A 17908-nucleotide genomic window follows, 5' to 3' on the forward strand; every position below is an offset into this window, starting at 1 on the left:
ACAGGAGCATGCATATGAGGAAATCACTTTATGCTGCATTAAACTGGAAGCATTTTATTCACAATAAAAACAAACAAGACTTGGTAGAATATTTCAGGGACATTTTTAGTGCATTTAAACAAAGTCATTTGACACTCATGGGGTGCTGCTAGATTCGCAAACATCTGTTCAAAGGTAACAAGTTATGGATGGCACCGTGTGATATGTATAGTTGTTTAGCTGCCTGTGAGTCTTTTCACAGAAAAGACATTATTAATGTTCCGTTTATCTCAAACATTGTTACTCAAAATGCTGATTTTGCACAGTAAAATAAAACTGAATCAAGAGTTTTACGTTATACTGGTCCAGAATTTGCTGGGAAAATGATGGCAAGTTCACAGCGCACGCTGTAATTAGTGCGTAAAAAACACAGCAATTTGTTATGAGGAAGAGATACGATGCGAGTCAGCACAAATCGATGGACAATTTGTTAGCCTCACGAAAACAGGATCTCACTGTCAACCTCCCCATGAGTGTCAAGAAATTGCTGGATTTACGGCATAAATACGAATAAAACTCGCCACAGATAGTTAGGGCTGCTATTTCACCGCATAAGGACCCCGTTAATGGGGTGATTAATGGTCCTGACATGCCAGTCAACCTGGGAGGCCCAGACAGGGAACAATTGCAACTGCGGCATCTCACTCTTGCAGGTAATAAATTGTATCTAGAGGTTATTTAAAATTTAATTTTTTTCTTACTTTTCCTTACTGTTGGTTCTGTCATTCACCAAGGTCTCAGATGTCCCGTTGATTTCACCGCGGTGTTACCAATTCGCACTTCCAGCAATTTGCGGTGCCAAAATAATTGGAGCGGGGGGGGGGGGGGGAAATCCAACTCACGCGCTTGCCGTGAGATGCCCTGCTCCAGCAAATTCTGGCCCAAATGTTAAACATGTGCAAGCTGCATGTTACTCAGTCTCTTATCACAATGACCACTTCCCATATAAACATATTTAATCAAGTATTCACCGAAAAGTAACAAAGTGCTCTTGTTTCAGGGTGAATGAAAGAACTTCGATTTATATATAGTAGCCTCTTTCACAACCTCAGGTCATCCCAAAGTGCTTTATAACCACTGAAGTACTTTTTTGAAGTGGAGTCACTGTTATAACGTAGGAAACGTGGCAGCCAATTTGAGCACAGCAAGGTCCCACAAACAGCAATGTGATAATGACTTTTTTTTTTTCCCCAAGTGATGTTGGTTGAGGAATAAAATTGGCCAGGACACCGGGGAGAACTCCCCTGCTCTTCTTCAAAATAGTGCCACGGGATCTTTTTACATCCACCCGAGAGGGCAGACGGGGCCTCGACTTAATGTCTCATCCGAAAGTCACAGTAGGATTTATAAATCATCTCAAATAAGTACAAATAATCAGTGGTTAGCAGTACTCTAGCAAAGTGTTTTCTATGGTAACCATTTTACTGCATTTCTGAGAAGGGTGGCTAAAAATGCATTGGCAATATTTCATTACATTCTGGGGTTCTTTTCTAATTATCAAATCAAGGGATATTCTTAATGGGGAATAGAACATTTCTGTCAGTCGATGGCAGCATTTACCACCCTAGATCAGTAAAGCATGCGCTACCTCAACTTTGTACCAACAAAGCTTAGCTCCAACTTCAGAAGAGCATCCCCTACTGCATCAATTAAATTTTCCATTTTCCACACCACCTAATATTGTGGCCTTACCCAGTGAGACTGCCAATTAGTGCCAAGCATGATCAATTTTGCACTGTGGTTTGTAATTGCTCCAAGTCATTTCAAGGATTTTCATAGCAAGCAGACAGAGCAAGCTTTTATCCCATCAGTCTGAGGTGAATTCAAGCCCTTGCCTTAGAGTTCAAACAACTATGTACTAAAAACTGAATAATAAGGGAGCTTAGTGATGAAATAACAGGTGTACTAACCATCATTCACTAAAATTCTTTGAAAAAGGGAATTTAACCAAAGGAACAGTTTTGATGAAAAGCCATCAACTTGAAACATTAACTGTTTCTCTCTCCACAGATGGTCCGTGACCTGCTCAGTGTTTCCAGCATTTTCTGTTTTTAGACCAGAGCTAGCTTTCAACCCATCAGTCTCAGGTTTCAAGCCCTTCCCTTAGTGTTCAAATAACTATGTGCTAAAAACAGAATCATAAGGGAGCTTAGTGAACTCTAAGGCAAGGGCTTGAATCCACCTCAGAGTGATGGATGAAAGCCTGCTCTGAAATTTTCCATTACAAAAAAAGAAAGAAGCCAAGTAATTACAGGCCAGTTAACCTCCTATTGGTAGCAAGACAACTGCTAGTGAACATTTAGAAAGTTATAGACTAATAAGACAGTCAACATGGATTTGTAATGGGCATGTTATGCTTGACTAATTTAATCAAATTCTTCAAGAATATGGCCAAGAATATAAATAAAGGGAATGTAGTAGATGTGGTATATTTGGACTTTTAAAAAGCATTTGATAAAATGCCACATACAGATGTGATGAAGCAGTTTATGCCTTGTGTCAAATAGGGAAATGTGTGTTGTCTCTATTTCAAACAGCTAGATAGCCGAGGCACTAAAGCATGGCGGAGAAGCATTACTGGCGCAATTCATGAACTCATTTCTCTTATCTGGAAGGAGGAGAGCATGCCAAGGGATCTCAGACACCGTAATAGTGACCATCTTCAAGAAAGGTGACAAGTCCGATTGCGGTAATTACAGAGGAGTTTCCCCGCTATCTGCCACAGGGAAAGTCATCACAAGAATCCTCCTTAATCGCCTTCTCCCAGTGGCCGAAGAGCTCCTCCCAGAGTCGCAATGCGGATTCCGCCCACTAAGGGGCACAATGGACATGATCTTCACCGCACGTCAATTACAAGAGAAATGCAGGGAACAGCACCAACCACTGTACATGGCCTTCTTTGATCTCACAAAGGCCTTCGACACTGTCAACCGTGAGGGATTATGGAGTGCCCTCCTCAAATTCGGCTGCCCTCAAAAGTTTGTCACTATCCTCCGCCTGCTTCATGACGACATGCAAGCCGTGATCCTGACCAACAGTTCCACCACAGACCCAATTCACGTACGAACCGGGGTCAAGCAAGGCTGTGTCATCGCACCAACACTCTTCTCAATCTTCCTTGCTGCAATGCTCCATCTCACCCTCAGTAAGCTCCCCACTGGAGTGGAGCTAATTTACAGAACAAACGGGATACTGTTCAACCTCCGTCACCTCCAGTCCAGATCCAAGGTTGTCCCATCCTCCGTCATCGAATTACAGTATGCAGACGATGCTTGCGTCTGCGCCCACTCGGAGGTCGAACTCCAAACCATCGTAAACACCTTCACCGAAGCATACGAGAGCATGGGCCTTACACTAAACATCCGTAAGACAAAGGTCCTCTACCAACCTGCCCCTGCCACACAGTGCTGCCCCCCGATTATCAAAATCCACGACAAGGCCTTGGACAACGTGGACCACTTTCCATACCTCGGGAGCCTACTGTCAACAAGGGCAGACGTCGACGACAAAGTCCAACACCCCCTTCAGTGTGCCAGTGCAGCCTTCGGTCGCCTGAGGAAGAGTGTGTTTGAAGACCAGGACCTCAAACCCGGCACTAAGCTCATGGTCTACAGGGCAGCAGCGATACCTGCCCTGCTGTATGCCTCAGAGACATGGACCATGTACAGCAGGCACCTCAAAGCACTGGAGAGGTACCACCAACGCTGCCTCCGCAAGATCCTGCAAATCCACTGGCAGGATAGGCGCACCAACGTCAGTGTTCTTGCTCAGGCCAACATCCCCAGCATCGAAGCTCTGACCACGCTCAATCAGCTCCGATGGACGGGTCACATTGTCCGCATGCCCGATACGAGACTCCCAAAACAAGCGCTCTACTCGGAGCTCCGGCACGGCAAGAGAGCCCCAGGTGGGCAGAGGAAACGCTTCAAGGACACCCTCAAAGCCTCCTTGAAAAAGTGTAACATCCCCACCATCACCTGGGAATCCCTGGCCCAAGACCGCATGAAGTGGAGGAGAAGCATCCGGGAAGGCGCCGAACACCTCGAGTCTCTTCACCGGGAGCAAGCGGATGCCAAGAGCAGGCAGCGCAAGGGGCGCACGTCAACCCAAGCACCCCACCCACCCGCCCCTTCAACCACCGTCTGCCCCACCTGTGACAAGAGACTGTCGGTCCCGCATTGGACTCATCAGTCACCTGCGAACTCATTTTTAATGTGGAAGCAAGTCATCCTTGGTTCCGAGGGACTGCCTAAGAGAAAGAGAGTCGTCTTCCATTACCAAAATTTAGCATGGAGGGCCACAGATGGAGTGTTCAACCTGAGGCCCAAGTGGCTTTATAACCCAGCTAGTAAAATGATTGGTCCTTTAGAGGACAATGAGTATTTTATATGTTACCTCGAGCTTATGCTCATACGAATTAGACAGAATTATGACCATGAAACTTGGTCTGCCTTTTTTGCTCGGAGAACAAAAGTGCTGGGAGAAAGACAAATACGAACAAGAAACCTGTTGCAAACATTTAGATACATAGTGGTAAGTTTTCATTTTCACTGCCTGGGCAGTAATTTGGTGGAATGGATCTCCTGTCTGTTGTAGAACCCACTGATCTTCATTCCAGGCAGTGAAGACAAAAAATTACTCCATGGTGATAAAGGTAAAGTAGCAGCATGGATAGGTGAAATATAAAAAGCAGAGTGTAAAAGTAAGCAGATGTTTCTCAGATAGGCAATATGTAGCTAATAGCCCAGGGATCAGTGCTGGGACCTCCTCATCAGCTCCTGTTCCACGTGCACATAAATGATTTGGACATAAACATATCGGAAATATCAACATTTGCTGACAATATGGAAATAGTAAACTGTGAGGAAGAAGGTGGGAGACTGCAAGACATCGTCAGGCTAGGGGGGAGTGGGAAGATATGCAGCAAATGCAGTTCAATATAAAGAAATGTGAAGCAATACATTTTGGAGAAAGAAAATAAAACCTAAATAATTACTTATAAAAAGTGGAAGAACAGAATGATTTAAGGTACAAATATACAGGTCTTCAAAAACTTGATTGTGGCTGGAAACAGTCTCGAGACAAAACAGCATTCTGGGTTTATATAAAGGGGCATTCGACACAAAAGCAAGTCAGTTGCCATATTGTCACCAACAAAAAGTGCAAGATACCAGGAATGAGAGAATATAGTTTTGATGAGAAACTTAGAATACTAGGATTGTACGAAGTGGGCAGTAAAGGTTAAAAGGGAAGGATCTATTAGATGTGTTCAAAACTCAATGCGGTGGAAAAGGTAAATAAATAGTTAACAATAATTTCTAGTGACTGGTCAATTAGTAACAAGCGGGCATAAAGTTAGGATTAATACTAAAAGCATAGATGGGACAGTACAAATTACTTTATTCATACAACTGGTTATTAAAACATGAAATGCATTATCACGTGTCTTTTGACACCAAATCAATCACAACAATAAGAGGGGATCTAATGAACAGTTAAAGCAGAGAAATAGTAAAGGGCATGGGAAAGAGCAAGGGAATGGGATTTGAATAGACTAGCATCAGCACAGAGAGGATGGGCCAAATGGTTTGCTTCTGTGTGGAAATGTGTGTTATTCTACACTGCCACCCGATCTCCCAGATTCAGATATGTTAACTGTGCACCCATCTGTTAAAATTCAGAAAAAACTTTTGTTGCCCGACACAAATTTAAAAAGGTTGAATCAAAAAAACAATGGCTGGGAAATGATGATCAAGAGCCTGTATGCTGTTGCCAGTTATTGGTTTGGGGGAGAGAAAGTCACATGCCTCTTGGCCATGAGCTCAGTGGCACTGGTAGAAATCGGAGTCACCCATCTACCTTTATTTGATGCCTGACCTGGGAAGACCACAGTGAAATAGTGGACAGAAGTCAATTTTAAAAATGAACAGCGGCACACAACCTGAAGAGAGATGGCATTGTGTAACTGGTCCTACCTCACTATTGCCATTATTACCTTTTCAGCTACCTCTACCATTCATAGTGCAGTTAGAGAAAGCATATATATTTTAAAACAATGAGTTTTAAGATAATAATTGCAATTCTAATGCTTGTAATTCACATAACTTTTGCTTTCATAGTCTGTGATATCATCATAATTGATCAGTTAAGTAATTTCCTTGTAGTTCAATGTCAAGCATTGTCCTAGATTTGAAGAATCTAAAAGATTTGGGCTATTGTACAAACTTTTGTAAGTGCAATTTGATACTAGCTGCAGACTGCAGTTAGATGAAGCATGCATTTCTTATGGATTGGAGTTCATTTAACTCAACAATACCAAGTGAGGCATAAGTATTAAACTTTCAATATGCATTACCTTGGTTATTGACATTTTGTACATTGCTGAACTAAAAACGGTGTTCCCTTAGTTATCTTAACATTATTTGTTGTGTTTTCATAAAATTTAATTATAAACAACGGAGTCTCTGCAGAATATTACTCAAAGCACAGAGAAACTTAATGAGTGCTTTACTAGTGAGCTATTACGTATGTTTTTATTTAATGGTATTGGTTTCAAATTTCACAGCACTCGAGTACTTTGCTGTATATTTTAATAAACAGTAGCATGCATTAGTTTAATGTCAAGCAAATTATCAGAGTAAACAGGAGCAGAATAATAAATAAGGAAGAGGCAAAGCACCACAGTACAGTGGTACAATCATCATTGAATGTATTCCCAATAACCTAGTTGCATTAGATTGCCAACTACGTGTTGGATACTGTGGAGTAGAGATTCCGCTAAGTTGCGCTTTTTTCCCCCCCAAGTGCAATGCGCCTGAAATCGGCGTAACCTGCGCAAAAGATTGCAGAATTATAAGTGCAATTTACATTCAGTGCAAATCGAGTTACCGCAATCTTCTACGCCAGTTTTAAAAAACATCGCGCTGGAAGCCATCCCCACTCACAAAACTAGCCATGCCCCCCCAGGGTGAATTAATCATCGTTGGGCGTTTCCACTAATTGCGCTCATTTGCAGGCCTTCAAGGAGGCTGTAAAAAATAAGCTGGAACTTTTGGGCGCAAGGACATGAATTTTAAAAGCTTTTGAATGTAATACTAAGAAACTGACTACTGTACCCCAAAATATCTCGCAAATGTTTCTGTATATTTCAAAAATCATTGAGTAATTTAAAATCAGGTTGCTCATAGGTGGTGGATTGACGGATTAAAAATGCTTATTTTTTTGTGATAAACCCATTTTCAGTTGTATTAATCAAACTACAACAAGTTACCACTCTTAAATATATCAAGAAATACTTTTTATAGCAATTTAAAAAAAGTTTTAAGACGCAGCCCGATTGCATGGTCCATGGCAGATTTTGTGTTCGGCGATATGGAAGCGAGTTTGAGCAGAAACTCGAGAAAAAGAAAACTTTTAAAAATTTGTGCCCGGTTCGCCGATTGCACCCAAAGTGGAAACTCTACCCGAAATGTTTAGAACCATATGAAATCTAATTATTCAAATGAGATGATTCAGTCATTTTGGGTGGAATCACATGTTGTGTGGGCTAATGCCTTTGTTGAAATAATGGACAACGAGACTCCCTGCAAACACGTGGTAATATTGTCACAATTTTATCCCAATTACATGCATTAACATGACACCTGGAATAAATATTTCCTTTTTTTAGTTAATTCTCACTTATTTGCAGGGTATGATATTACCAAGTATCCACACTTCACAGCCGCCCAGCTCATGTCGTTATGCTGGAGACATTTACCTGACACAAGTTATCTAAATAAGTAACGAAGTGGAAGATAGAGGCTTCAAGGGGATAAATACAGGCTAAGTGACTGGGCAAGAACACGGCAAATGGAATATAATGTGGAGAAATGTGAAGTTATCCACTTTGGTAGGAAAAATAGAAAAGCAGAGTATTTTTTAAATGGTGAGAGATTGGGAAATGTTGGTGTTCAGAGGGACCTGGGTGTCCTTTTACACAAATCACTGAAAGTTAACATGCAGGTACAGCAAGCAATTAGGAAAGCAAATGGTATGTTGGCCTTTATTACAAGAGGATGAGTATAAGATTAAAGACGTCTTACTGCAATTATATAGGGCCCTGGTGAGGCCACACCTGGAGTATTGTGTACAATTTAGGTCTCCTTACCCAAGGAAGGATATACTTGCCATAGAGGGAGTGCAATGAAGGTACACCAGAGTGGTTCCTGGGATGGGGGCATGGTCCTGAGGAGAGATTGAGTAGACTAGGTTGATATTCTCTAGCGTTTAGAAGAATGAGAGGTGATCTCATTGAAACATGCAAAATTCTTACAGGGCTTAACAGGGTAGATGCAGGGAGGATGTTTCCCCTGGCTGGGGGGTCTAGAACCAGGGGTCACAGTCTCAGAATAAGGGGTCGGCCATCTAGAACTGAGATGAGGAGAAATTTCTTCACAGCGGGTGGTGAACCTTTGGAATTCTCTACCCCAGAAGGGCTGTGGATGCTCAGTCGTTGAGTATATTCAAGACAGAGATCGATAGATTTTTGAATATTAAGGGAATCAAGGGATATGGGGACAGTACAGGAAAGTGGAGATGAGGTAGAAGATCAGCCATGATCTTACTGAATGGTGGAGCAGGCTAGAAGGGCCAAATTCCTACTCCTGCTCCTATTTCTAATGTTCTTATGGAAAAAATATATATTTATTCAAATTACTGTTATTTACTATATTACTGGAATGATCTCCAATTACTAGAAAACACTTTGGGGGAGAAATTCGGTGGGCTGCGCCACCAGCTAGCGCCTAAAGAGGGCACTCAGTGGCTTTAGCGCCACTGGCCACGCCTCCCGCGATATTTAGCTGGGGCGCTAATGGCGGCGTTAGCCTGTTGCGCTGCGCCGCCACCAGTGTGCGCAGCGCCCCGCTACCGCCCCGATCACGATATTTGGCAGCGACCACCTCTGTAGCATCGCTCGCTAATCGCGCCAGGTTCACGGGGCCTACCTGCGGCGGCAGTGGCACAAATTAAGGTGGAGATGCGGGGCGGCTGTTTTTTTTCGGCGGCCGCCTGCCAGCACCTCCGTCCCCGGCCTCCTGTTCTCCCCCCGCGGCATTGCCGGCTGTTTTCCGAGAGCCCGGCACTTCTCCTCGGTGCCGGGCTCTTTTGCCGGCACTCGCGATCGCTCATCGCGCTGGTGCAGGCCCCTCCCCCTTAAGAATGGGAGGAAGGCCTGCAGTACCGCAGCGCGCCATGTCGCAGCGTGTGGCGCTGCGGCACGTTGCGCTGCGATATTCAGTTTCAGCGCCTAAGAGGGACGCGGAGCGCCTCGAACCTCGCCCCGTGTCCCTCTTGGGGCGCTCAAGCTGAATTTCTGGCGATCGCTGCTGCTTCGATTGCAGCGCAAAATCTGGCGCCCAGGCGAGCTTGGCGCCTCGTTTGCGGCTCCACCCAATTTCTCCCCCTTACAGTTTAGCCTCACTTATCTAGCACTTACGCAGCGTTCACAGCTCAAACAAGGTTTTCCATAAGCACAGAGTCCATTATGAACTAAAACTTGCAACCTTATATGATCTGCGTGTGGAATATAGTGCCCAGGTTTAGCAATTAACCCCAAATTGCAGCCAAAGGGCAAGAAACCTCAGGCGGTGTAAAACAGGTTGCCGAATCACTATGAGCATATTTTGCACTTCAGGCGTAGACCAATTTCACCCCCAGTAAGTAGGAACTATTCCATAAATGCTAATGCGCAATTTATAACTCATAGTCCGAGTCCCAAACCCTTGACAACACAGAATTCAGGTTGCACCTAAAGCAAAGTTCCAGTATCCTGACTAATTTCCAAATCAATCAATCTGGCTGGTTCCCACAGACAACCTGCTTCCTGTCCTCCATTTTCACGTTTACTGAGGTAGACCAGTTTCAATTTTAACGCCACAGTTAAGTTAAAACACTATGAAATATAGATAGCAATTCCCCTATCACAAAAGTACCAAACTTAAATGGATTCAATTAAAATGGGAAAAGCAAGAAGATGCAGTAAGTGCGCTTGGCTGAGTATCTGATAATAGGCAACCAAGTCCTGCTTCCATAGCTCATCAGGATGGGATGCCTCCCAGAGTGATTAATTAATTCACTGAAACACTGACCCAAGGGAATATTTCCTTTGTGTACCATATGTAGCTAAATCATAAACAAGTTTATAAAGATTATAAAGAATACAAATTTACTACACACAGCAGAGTAAATCTTGTCATCTCACAAAAAAAGTAGCTGAGGTTTAATCCATCATCGTCATAGTTACCCCAACCAAAACATCATCTGTTGTTCCCATTATTTATTGTAAACCCATTAAAACCTTTGCATTCTCCTTTGGGATACCGTAAATCTTTAACAGTTGAATTCCATCTTAACTATGAATTTAAGACTTGCCACTGCACACATTTAAGTATTACAAGAGCATTATAAAAAAGGTATAGATTTAATGACCATAAAAACCATGTAGATCACGTTTTACAAAATTTACAGTAGTTTCATGCATGACTAGTGAAATCTTTGAAAAACAATAAAGATAGCTTGATGGAAACATAACTGTCTCCTGCCATTAATATTGCACTTGGTTTCTAGAAAGGATAGTGTTGGTACTGTACTCTTACACAGCTCATTGAAGGAGACTAGCATTCCCATTGCCAGCTTTACATACAAAACAGGAATGACAGAAGGGAATGACTGTCCAAATGCAATTATTATTTTAGAAGACAAGGTCCTAGATCATAACTTCAATGTGAAGGTCAAACATTTCCCTCCCTTTTTAGCTAAAATAATTCATCTTGTGCAGATTTTCTCCAGCATTGAATAGCTGATTGTAACCATTTCCGACCACAGATTAGCTGTTAGTATAATTTATATTATATAAAGAACGTTCGATGTCAATACCTGGTTGATGAGGCAAATTAGAAATATAAACAATATAACTGTTACTCCACACAATACCGAGCAATTGAATAGGTTATGATTTACGGCAGGTAACTGGGGGAGGTCTCGAGCTAGAGCTGGAAATTATGCTGAATTGAATTTAAGAGAGACTGCTTTTCAATGACTGTGCTGCTCACATGTCTATTGACCCATACAGCAAATCAGCAATTGTTAAATTCATGACAATTACAGGGAATCAGGAGCTTACACATTTCTTTATAGTGCTTTCCTGCTGCTGTAAGAAATGGAAGATACTGAAGTTTTTCTTTAAAATATATATTAAAAATTGGAACCATTTAAAGAGTTTCCGCTTTGGACGTAATTGGCAATCCGGGTGCCAATTGCACTTGAAATTCTGCTGGTTTTCCGAAGCGAGTTTATGGTTCAAGATTCCGCTCAAACTCATTTGTAGATCACCGAACGTAAAATCTTCCATGAACCAGCGCAATTGGGCAGCGTAATAGAACGTAATTATTTGTGTTTTTATCCTTGCATTAAAAAAGATTCCTTGATGTATTTAAGAGTGGTAACCTGGTGCAGCTTTATTAATACAGCTCAAAATGGGTTTATCACAAAAAATAAGCATTTTTAATAAGAGAGCGTCTAGCAATGTTCCCTCTAATTTTTTGGGGCAGTGCGGCCCATTCAAGTTTCCGTGCATGCACTTTTTTTCCATTTAAAAGCAGTTGAGTGGCCTAAATGGCACCTCCAGACTGCTGCACGGCCACGCAGCTTAACAAGAACATTGGTGTCTCGTCCACCACCTGCGAGTAACCTGATTTTAAAATCACTGAAAATGACTTTAAAAATCTATACAGAGCCATTTACCAGTTTCATTGGTGTACACTAACTAACGTGAGTTTTAGTACATTAAATATTTTTTTAAATATTTAAAGCTTTTAAAATAGTGCCTTCGCACAAAAAAACTTAATTTGAAGAGCCTCCTCAAGGGCCTGCAAACAGGCACAATTGGCAGAAACCCGCCATGCTTATAATTTCAATCTGAGGGCAAGGCGAATTTTGTGGGCAGAGCCAGCGTCCAGCGCAATGTTTTTTAAACCAGCGTTAGAGATTGCGGAAACTCAATTTACGCTGGACGTTATTTTGTGCTTAACATTCCTCAATCTCAGTCTTTTACACTGGTTTGGCCGATTTCGGTGGTGGGGGGTGGGGGTGAAGTAGCAGAAACTCTAGGCCACCCTTGATATTTGTAGCAGTTCCTGAACTAGAGAATTGTAAAGTGGTTTAATATGAATTCTTCCAGAGAATAAGCGAGTTTCACAATTCCTGGAATTAACATGAAACAGGCTTTCTATTTTCCTCTATTCATAAATTTTAGCAAAATAGTAGATGCGAGTATATTTTATACTCACTCATTCACTTTTTGTTGAACAGAGGAAAATATACCCAGGATTACCCAATTATTCATTATTCCTTTATTTTGCTGTGAAGCCAATATCTGAATCAATTCCACTTCCCAATCTGTGAAAAAAAGTTAGATGCTGTAGAATCCTTACTTGAGTCCAGGAATATCCAATAGGTTGGTCAGTCCTGTCCAGCTGATTTCAAGAAACTGATGGGAGAAATTGATAACATCAGAAGAAGCAGAGCAAGCTATGGGTTTATTAACAAGGAAACCTTTTTGTTCAAATTAGTATTCAAATTACATTTTCAAATTTTTTTCAGGTTAGAATATTAATGTTTTCTTAAAAATATGGTGTGGTTTTTGGGGTCGATACGGTAAACAGTAGTTTGTCTTCGCTTCGCCACAAAGCCGTACATCATCAACAAGGTATTTTTTAATAGACTCAGGACAATGCTCCCCGCTCACTTAGTGTTCCAGTTGAACCCCTTCCCAGTTATTAAGGCAATTTCCACCAGCTGCTCCTTCTTAAACTCCTCTCCATTGCTCCACAAAACATTCGGACAGATAAATACGGGCAGTTTGTAAAGGTGGTGACAATAAAGTGACAAAAGCAAATTATCTGTGGAACTGGGAATCAGAACCAGAATCAAAACCATAACTACAACTGGAATTAACTGGAGGCAAAATGACAACTGCAACTGGAATGAAAGCTAATTATTATAGTAATAACACAATTAATTGATGGCTTTGGAATTATAATGAAACATTAAGGAAGAGGAATGTGCATTACATAACTGGAATTTGTTCCTTGAGGTAGGGGAACACAACAATAACCTACATTTGTGTAGCAACTTTAATGCAGAAAAATGTTGCGCCGTTCTTTACAGAAGAAAAAAATAAAAAAGGACAAGCTGCCAAGCAGGGGGTGAGAGATTGAGAGGCAACTGAAAATGGGTCAAAGAGATAGGTTTCAAGGTAGTCTTTAAAAGAAAGACTTGCATTTAGAGAGCCGGACATCTCAAAGCGCTTTACAGCCAATGAAGTTCTTCTGGAGTACAGTCACTGTTGTAATGTGGGAAACGCGGCAGTCAATTTGCACACAGCAAGCTCCCACAAACAGCAATGTGATGTTGATCGAGGGAAAAATATTGGCCAGGACACCGGGGATAACTCCCCTGCACTTCTTCGAATAGTGCCATGGGATCTTTTACGTCCACCTGAGAGAGCAGACGGGGCCTCGGTTTAACGTCACATCCAAAAGACGGCACCCCCGACAGTGCAGCACTGCACTGGAGTGTCAGCCCTAGATTTTATGTGCTCAAGTCCCTGGAGTGGGGGACTTGAACCCACAACCTTCTGACTCAGAGGAGAGTGTGCTACCCACTGTGCCACAGCTGATGCTGGTGACAAAAGGTGAAGAGAGGAAAATAAAAAGGAGGCAGAAGGGTTTAGGGAGAGAGAGAGTTGCAAGGACTGGGGCTAAGGCAGCTGAAAGCTCTACCACCAATGGTAGAGCAAAGGATGGGGCAGATGCACAGAAGCCAGAGCTGGAGTACAGAGGTCCCAGCTTTTTGGCTCTCCGGGAAGAAGGCCTACAAAGGACATGGTGTGGAGATGCTGGTGTTGGACTGGGGTGGACAAATGTAAGAAATCACACAACACCAGGTTATAGTCCAACAGCTTTATTTGAAATCACAAGCTTTCAGAGCGCTGCTCCTTCGTCAGGTGAAGTGGAGAGATGCATAAAAACACAGCTTATATAGTCAGAGAATAATGTCAGATGTTTACAGGTAATCTTTCTAACTGCCATTTATCACACCTCGGCAGAGAGATAATCACAGCAATCAAAGGTGTAAATGGTGTCCAAACAGGTCAGTCAGGAAAACATTACATCAAAGAACAATGAGGTGGGGTCACAAGGGGTCAAATGTTGCAGATGCTGGGGTCTGTATGAAAAACAAACAAAAAACATTTTTTTGCTGGAAATCACAGCAGGTCCGGCCGCATCTGTGTGGAGAGAACAAGCCAATGACGACTCGAGTCTGGATGACCCTACGTCAGGTGGGGTTACATGTAGCGTGAGATGGACCCAAGATCCCGGTTGAGGCCGTCCTCATGGGTGCGGAACTTGGCTATCAGTTCCGCACCCATGAGGACGGCCTCAACCGGGATCTTGGGTTCATGTCACGCTACATGTAACCCCACCTGAAGTAGGGTCATCCAGACTCGAGTCGTCGTTGGCTTGTTTTCTCCACACAGATGCGGCCGGACCTGCTGTGATTTCCAGCAAAAAAATGTTTTTTGTCTTTTTTTGTTTTTCATACAGACCCCAGCATCTGCAACATTTGACCCCTTGTGACCCCACCTCATTGTTCTTTGATGTAATGTTTTCCTGACTGACCTGTTTGGACACCATTCACACCTTTGATTGCTGTGATTATCTCTCTGCCGAGGTGTGATAAATGGCAGTTAGAAAGATTACCTGTAAACATCCGACATTATTCTCTGACTATATAAGCTGTGTTTTTATGCATCTCTCCACTTTACCTGACGAAGGAGCAGCGCTCCGAAAGCTTGTGATTTCAAATAAAGCTGTTGGACTATAACCGGGTGTTGTGTAATTTCTTACATTTGTACAAAGGACATGATCAGGTCTGTGGAAGGTGGTGGCCTTGGCAGTGAATGTCACATCAAACTATTCCCACATGCTGAAAGACATTCACTGACCTGTCCAGGACAGCCAAGGCAACATGAGAACGCCATTTCTTGCAGGAATGCACTGTAATAAAATGTTTGTGTTGCAACCATCTTGCCATCACTGTATTAACCAGCATCTACAACTTGCCACCTTTGTGCAGGAGGTGCCGCAATACCCTTCAGACACTCTTTGTTCTCCTACAAGTGTTCCTAAAGGAAGACTCACTTTGAGCACCAGTTCTCACCACCATTACGAAATATCTTCTGAAGCCTAGGTTGCATTCCATAAACTGACATGCTGAGGCAATGGCTGAACAAATCCGCCTTCACTTGGGGCAAAGGAAAATGGAGGACCACAGTTTTTGGGGTGGGGATTTGGCAGTAGGCTTCCTTGCCCCAGGTTCCTTCGATTAACACTTTGGGATGGGACAAATTTGGGATGATTTTCAGATGAAAATACAGCCCAATATATCTTAAGCATATTTTGTGGTTTCTTTTATTCCATTGTTAAATGAACCATTGAAAGAAGCTGCAATAACACGATTTGCAAACTGGTAATTCTGCTTGCAGGTTAATGAATACTGAATTATGTTTGCATTCCCCTGTTGTTACCAGCATGCTGCCTCAGTCAGCCAAATTGTCATCTTCAGCTAAACCACAGCCAATACTATTCCACAATTAACGGTGAAAGGGCAAGTTTTCTTCTTCCCCCATATCTCCTGGACTCCAGGAAGGTACCACCAGCTCACTAAACATCCATCTATCATTTGCTTCGATGCTACAAATGGCAGAAACAACACTGATGGCAAGCGGTTCTCCTCTCGGGCACCATAGATAAACTCTGCTTCCAAGATACCTGGGGGAAAGGTCCCACTCCAGAGACTTGAGCACATATTCTAGGCTGATACCTCACTGCAGTACTGAGGGAATGCCACACTGTTGGAGGTGCCGCCTTTCAGAGGAGGTGTTAAATCGAGGCCCCGTCCGCCCTTTGAATTATGCCATCTGAATTGTGCCATGGGATCTTTTATAGAGAGGAGAGTTCTTTCTGGTGTCCTGGCCAATATTTAATCGCTCAACCAACATCACTAAAACAGATTATCGGTTACTCTAGATACGGCAAATGACTGACATGTAGTTTAGAACTGAAAATAAAGACTTGCATTTATATAGTGCCTTTCACGACCATCAGACATCTCAAAGCGCTTTATAGCCAATGAAGTACTTTTTGAAGTGTAGTCACTTTTGTAAAGTAGGAAACGTGGCAGCCAATTTGGGCACAGCAAGCTCCCACAAACAGCAATGTGATAATGACCAGATAATCTGTTTGTGATGTTGTTTGAGGGATAAATATTGGCCAGGACACCAGGGATAACTCCCCTGCTCTTCTTCGAAATAGTGCAATGGGATCTTTTACGTCCACCTGAGCGCGCAGACGGGGGCTCAGTTGAATGTCTCATCTGAAAGACAGCGCCTCCGACATTGCAGCACTCCCTCAGTACAGCACTGGAGTGTCAGCCTAGCTTTTTGTGCGTAAATCTCTGGAGTGGGACTGGAACCCACAACCTTCTGACTCAGAAGCGAGTGTGCTACCAACTGAGCCACAGGTAACACAACTGTTATAAATAACCTTTTGGTTGGATAATATCTACTTGTAATGCATCTAATAAATGTGTCAAATTTTTGGGGGGTTTCTTGTGCTTTGGGAAGCATCAAAATGTTATCCTTCAGCAAGAGACAGCACAGATCAACTTGGTATGAAATAAACAATAACCAATTCTGAATCTTGTGACACCAAATCTGCAACTAGTTTCATTCTCATAGTCTTTTTAAAACTTGCCATTATATGAATGACACCATTTTAATAAAAGACAACGATTTGTTGTTAGAGCTACTTTTGTTAGAAAATTAAAAAGTAAATCAGAATGAAATAAAGAGCAAAAACTTACTGGTCGGCGAATGAAGAACAAAGTCACAGCTCCAACCAGGGGCATCTGACTGGAGAGAGGTTCCAGGATCACTCGGAGTGTACCATGTAGCTGTGGAACAAGCATATACTGTAACTATTTCCAACCCGTCAGGTTTAAGGACCAGTACCTCCTAATTGTTACCATAATGAAGGTTTGACACAACAGGCAAAACAAAGCAGTCCAACACATCACCATTTAGAGCTGGTGGGAGTTGAGCACTAGATTAGAGGAACTTTCAATGTGCGGCTCTGCTGCTTTAAATCGCTCTCAAGCTTACAGCTAGCATATGTGCTAACTGTGCATTTTGTTAGTGCTAACTGTGGTTGCCAACTTTTGCCCAACTCCTAAAATTGCTCATGTAAAGTAAACAAGTGCAACGTACATTAATGCACCGATCACCATTATTTTTTTTGCTTGTTTACGCAGAAATTAGCAAGAAGTGTGCGAATTCACTTAGAATTTATTTGATTTGCACGTTGCATTAATTTTGCACAACTGAAGCTGCATAAAGACACAACGGATAGAGCAGACTTGAAAGGGCGAGTAAAGCAGGAGACAGCTTACTGAACTAGCCAAAGAAAAGTCTTGCACAAAACTCTGCACACAGATGTTGCATCTATTGGCCCAGAAATTAGGTTCGGGGGCTTGCCACGCGTGCAAGCCCCCGACGTGCACTCACCCGGCGCGCCAACATCTGAAGCCTGGGCCTGCTTGGAATTCCTGTCACTGGCCCAGTTCAGATGTCGGCGCGCTGTGGTTACCTGATCCAGCGGCGTAGTTAGTTCGATGTGCCGGCTGGGATCAGGTGAGCACTGTGCAGCCAATCAGGGGAGGGGAAACTTCATTCATGAGTTTGATAGTAAGAACTGGCAAACTCATG

The 17908-nt window shown here is 42.7% G+C and overlaps 1 protein-coding gene across 1 annotated transcript in view; it reads right to left on the reverse strand.

Annotated features, from left to right (window-relative positions):
• Positions 1-17908, reverse strand: part of LOC147120507 (extended synaptotagmin-3-like) — a 152280-nt gene that overhangs the window by 58106 nt on the left and 76266 nt on the right. The window contains exons 6-7 of the mRNA XM_085986537.1: positions 17008-17097; positions 12513-12568 (exon numbers count right to left, since the gene is read on the reverse strand). Of these exons, the coding sequence (XP_085842663.1) occupies positions 12513-12568; positions 17008-17097 (146 nt within the window). The remainder of the gene's footprint in view (positions 1-12512; positions 12569-17007; positions 17098-17908) is intronic.

Source organism: Somniosus microcephalus, chromosome 4 (assembly GCF_052327205.1).
Source record: "Somniosus microcephalus isolate GS21.2 chromosome 4, FLI_Smic_1.0, whole genome shotgun sequence".
Taxonomy (NCBI): Eukaryota; Metazoa; Chordata; class Chondrichthyes; order Squaliformes; family Somniosidae; genus Somniosus; species Somniosus microcephalus.